Genomic DNA, 4860 nt, shown 5'->3' on the forward strand with positions numbered 1-4860 from the left:
TAAAATCAGTTAAATCAACCACATGATCTGTGATGCTACCCTCTGAATTTCTTGACCAGGAAAAACAGCTCCACTCCTTTTACAATCAGCTCATTTTTGCAGATTCTTCTTGTTCCTCCACCTTTCTTGGTCCTTACTTGCAAAAACTTTCCATTACGAAAATGTAGTCACCCTCTCTCAGCTTTTCTTACAGTCTTTGTGCATTCTTAGGGGTTCCTCCTCTGAAACATGCTCACGATTGTCACTTTTTGTGTCTTGATATCTCAAAAAGTTTGATTTGAGGCCAACAGCATTATCTCCCTTCCGTCTGCAATATCCAAGAACTGCCAGACGGCCACCGTATGATGGCAGATACCCTTTGAGCTGCTCATCAGTCATGAGCAGTACGACACTCTACACAGAGTAAAAAGGAAATTAATATTTTCATATAAGGTTCAGTTCAGTCAGTGCAAATGATCATACAAAGACAGTGCTGAATGTGGAAAAAAAGAGATTAGATATGTTGTTTTAGCTATATTATTAGAATATTTGTATATAATGACCATCAAATTTGGCAATTCCCTTAACATGATAACTACCTTATCCTTTCCCAGGTGCTGTAGGACTTCCTCTGAAACACGCCTTGACTTTGAGAAGTCATATAGCTCATCCATCCTGTGACAATTCAACACAAATGTTTAATAAATATTGGCCATTGAGATATAGCTTTTACAAGATGTAGCCAACTTTACAGTCTTTCTTAGTTTATTGATACACTGATTTCAGAAGATTCTTTAGTGTCACAGAATTATCTCAAAATTCAGGTCATATCTTGTAAAATTTCACTAATATGCCAAATACTTAAATGGTTTGAGTTCTCACTTAGCTGCAGTTGAATCTATTCTCTAAATTGTTTGAAGAATAATTGACCATAAACCAATGCAGCATACAGAGAAACATGCAAACATGGGATTATGCAGTGAGGACATTCCTCAACATGTACCTCTGATTACATCCAAGCTAAAGGATTCTTCCACTCATCAAGGACTTCAAAAATGGTGGGTACTCTGAGCTGCTGCCTGGTGCATAAGCACAAACAACAGTCAGGAGCCGTCCCCCCACCTAAACGTGGACCAGAGACCAGGGTCCCCACCTCTGGCAGCTTCCCAGCTCACACTGCACCCAACTCCTATGGCCCCACCTGCAGGTGGTGAGCCCACTGGAGCGGGGACCCATATCACCCTTTCGGGCTAAACCCGACCGAGCCCCATGGGCAAAGGCCCGGCCACCAAGCACTTGCCTCTGTGCCCCACTTCCTGGCCTGGCTCCAAAAGGGGGCCCCGGTGACCCCTGTCCAGGCAAGAGAAATCTGGGTCCATGGTTTGTCATCATCATAGGGGTGTTTTGTGCTGCGCTTTATCTGGTCCCTCCCCTAGACAACTGTTAGCCATGGGTGATCCTACCAGGGGCATAAAGCCCCTGACAACATAGCGACTAGTGTAGATCTTGATGACCTAACTGATGTTGTCTTTTCTTGTATTTCTTTTTGCGAGGCTTCTATCATACCACGGAAAGAAATTTCTATTTTCCAAAACAACGAGCCATGGGTGACAAAAAGCATCAAAAATATAATTAACCAAAGGAACATTTGCTTCTTGCAGAGTAATATTGTACAACACAGAGAGCTTCATAAACAGTTAAAAAAGGAGCTCAAACTGGCAAAGTACAGGTACAAGGACAAGGTGGAGAGTATGCTAAGTGCAGGCAGCTCTCGCCCTGCATGGGAGGGGGTGAAATCCATGATGGGGTGCCACCAAAGAAATGTCATGTTTCCCTAAATGGAAGGTCTGACCTGGTGCTTTCCAATGAACTGAATAGTTTTTTTTTAACGTTTTAATGTCAATGTTTTTAGTGAAGAATTGTCTGTTTTTAGTAATATTGTCTCTTCTCAGAGCAGTGTTGCTGTGGAAAGGAGCAACATCGTTAAACTCTTCCGTGGAGTTAAGGAGAGGAAAAGTCCTGGTCCTGATGGCGATGGAGGTCGGGTCCTTAAAACTGTGCTGTCCAGCTGGCAGATATATTTAGTTTTATTTTTTCATCATCCCTCCAGCTTCAAAAGGTCCCTTTACTCTGGAAAGATCCCATCATTGTTCCAGTACCTAAACCTGCATCCCCCAAAACTCCTAACGACTTCAGACTTGTGGCCCTAACTTCCCTGGTCATGAAGTCTTTTGAAAAAATTGTTAAGGAATCCCTCCTGACCGGGTCCAGGATCATCTGGACACGCTGGAGTTCGCTTACAGGTTAGGCAGAGGTGTTGAGGATGCTGCAGGCACCCTGCTGAATTTAGTTTTAACCCATCTTGAGGGAGCAGGCCCTTCGCTCGTCTTTTATTTGTTGACTTTTCATCTGCTTTTAACTGTATTAAGCCGCATGTTTTAGCAGAAAGATTAACAAACTCCCTCAACATGGATTCTGGTCTTGTAGCCTGTCTGGTCGACTTTTTACCAGAGCGACCACAACGGGTGAGAGTTGATGGTGTTTTCTCACCTCTTCCACAGAAAATGTGAAGCTGATGCCACCCTTTAGTTTTTTAGCTGTAATATTGAGTTGCCTCCTGCCCTGAGGCAGAATTAAAATCCTAAACTCAAACAACCGGTTAGTGTTTCAGTGATGTGTCCTCAGGTGAAATAAAGTTCTCCTTAAATTAACACTGTCACAGCTCAGGTTATAGTGCATTTAAACCATGAAGATTAAAACACATTCAGTCAGCTTAAACAGAGAAAATTGTGATGTTTACGTTTGTTTCTATGGACTTGTTTATATTTACTTTGAATGTTGTGCTCTCCTTGTCTACCAACACCCTTAGATTTATTTTCTTAAATTAGTAATAGCTCAGGGAACTATGAAGGGAGTTTCTGGAAGTGTTTTAGTATTATTTGTGTCTCAGGAAAGAAATGAAACCATGCGGGTAAAGGCCCCCCTGCTTGGCAGGGATGAGAACTATGTGGGAGTGGCCACGTTTCCTGACAGTCAGGTAAAGTCAGATTTAATGATGAGCATTTTCACCCAGCAGGACAGAAGGTGCAGCTCCTCTGGACAGCCTGACAAGATGAAGCAGCTTCTGTTCTCAGTGCTGGTTCTTGTACTGGTATCGCTCTGCAGTGGACAAGCTGCCGTGTGCCGTCAGCAGCCATGTCCTGAGTACCAAACTGTGGACACAAATGAGGTAAGCTTCGTACAGACACACACCATTTTGGTGCTCCTTTTCCAGAATAAATGAGGAGTTTTGTTTCTGGTTTGTGCAGGATTTTGAGGAGCGACGTTATGTTGCTTCTGACTGGATCACCACTAAGGTGGACAGCACCAGTGACATCGACATGGTGGCTGCAAGTAATAGACTGAAGGCTTACTGCCAGAGCCTGAAGGAAGCAGGTCAGTCAGGATCTTAAACCTTAACTTTAGCTCATCCAGAAGTTTGGTTTGGGATGTTAACAACAGCAGTGTTGACTAAGAGCACACAGGCAGAGAATGGAATAATTAAGCATGGGAAAGTAACCAGAACAAACACAAAGAACATTTTGCCTTCAGGAAATATTCAAGCTGTTAATCTCATCATCAAATACTTCAAACTTGTATGACTGCAACATCTTAGATTTGATCTACATGCTACCACCATTCCTTTCTTATCTCTTCCAGGTCATGAGATGCCCGACTCCTGGCCTGTCTTAATCACAGTTAGGGAGGGGGAAGATGCTCTGGATTTGTCCTTGTCCTGGTTCGTCCCTCCTGGTGTAAAGGCTGGAATCACTGATGCATCAGTCACACTGCAGCACAAAGATGCAGCCACGGTCTATGTCAGGTAAAGATTTATCTACACAAACCTGACAGTGAAAGATGGCTTTGATAAATTTGCAGTTCACTATGAATCTCTTTCACTCTCTTTCACTGAAGGGCTTTCAGTGGCACACCAAGCCTCAGCAGTGGTCAAGAAAATGTTCAAATCCTTCGTGAGGCCCTGGTTAAAGCTGGGAAAAGCTTTGATCTGCGCATCTTCGTTGGAGTTGGCTATGAGCCTTATTACTCTCTCATTCACCACAACGAAGTCTGGATTTATGCTGCCTGACAACGGCTGTACTGCATATGATTGTTGCACTGTATTTAACTCATCCTAGATTAATGTTTTTACACTTGTTTCCTTTAGAGTTCCAGCATGATGTTGTAAGATAACAGGTGCTTATCACACCAGTAAAATCTTTATTTCTCCTCAGTCTATTCAGGCTGAAATAAACATGCTGTTTGTTGTCTGCTGCTGTTGGTAGAAACGTGGTGGAAACCAGTCTCAGCTAAGTTTTGGTATCTGTCTTTTAGTTTAGCTGAATCTAATGTCTTGTGCTATAATCTAGTCATGCTCCATATATCCACCCTCTCATCCATTTTCTGTATTCATTTATTCATATTAGCTGTAAGAAAATAAATTAAAAATCAATACGATAATACAATGTGTGCACAATTAAAACTATAAAGTTGATATGTAAATCTCTGCTAATTATTTATTTAGTCTTGTCTCTTTACATACAGTTAGAGTCTGGTACCTTACCAGTATGGTTCCAGTCAGTTTAGATTGTGTCCTTGGGCATGACAATTCACTCTCCTTGTCCTGTTATTATTATTGGAAGTATGTTTTTTGTTATAGGTTTCACATCACTTGCTAGTGCTGCTAGCGGATGAGGGGCAGGCTCCAAACAGAGTCAATCCCCATCGACTCCCATGTTAAAAACATGTTTAAAGCCTGGTACAAAAATCCATTTTAGGATTAATAGATCAAGTTTACCTTCATGACAACTGTTAGGGGGGTGAATTTTTTTCTAACTCATCCGT

The 4860-nt window shown here is 42.2% G+C and overlaps 1 protein-coding gene across 1 annotated transcript; it reads left to right on the forward strand.

The window, feature by feature from the left end:
• Window positions 1–2929: 2929 nt before the first annotated feature.
• On the forward strand, window positions 2930–4510 carry LOC121655194 (heme-binding protein 2-like). The gene is made up of 4 exons (XM_042009673.1): window positions 2930–3208; window positions 3288–3414; window positions 3679–3841; window positions 3934–4510. Exons 1-4 carry the CDS (start codon window positions 2945–2947, stop codon window positions 4103–4105), a joined length of 726 nt encoding a protein of 241 aa, XP_041865607.1. The 5' UTR covers window positions 2930–2944; the 3' UTR covers window positions 4106–4510.
• The last annotated feature ends 350 nt before the right edge of the window (window positions 4511–4860 follow it).

This window comes from Melanotaenia boesemani, chromosome 16 (genome assembly GCF_017639745.1).
Source record: "Melanotaenia boesemani isolate fMelBoe1 chromosome 16, fMelBoe1.pri, whole genome shotgun sequence".
In the NCBI taxonomy this organism is placed as follows: domain Eukaryota; kingdom Metazoa; phylum Chordata; class Actinopteri; order Atheriniformes; family Melanotaeniidae; genus Melanotaenia; species Melanotaenia boesemani.

Coding starts and splice junctions, on each gene's coding strand:
- LOC121655194 (XM_042009673.1), top strand. CDS start 2,945: ATGCGGGTAAAGGCCCCCCTGCTTGGCAGGGATGAGAACTATGTGGGA. Junction 3,209..3,287: donor AAACTGTGGACACAAATGAG/GTAAGCTTCGTA, acceptor TGGTTTGTGCAG/GATTTTGAGGAGCGACGTTA. Junction 3,415..3,678: donor CCAGAGCCTGAAGGAAGCAG/GTCAGTCAGGAT, acceptor TATCTCTTCCAG/GTCATGAGATGCCCGACTCC.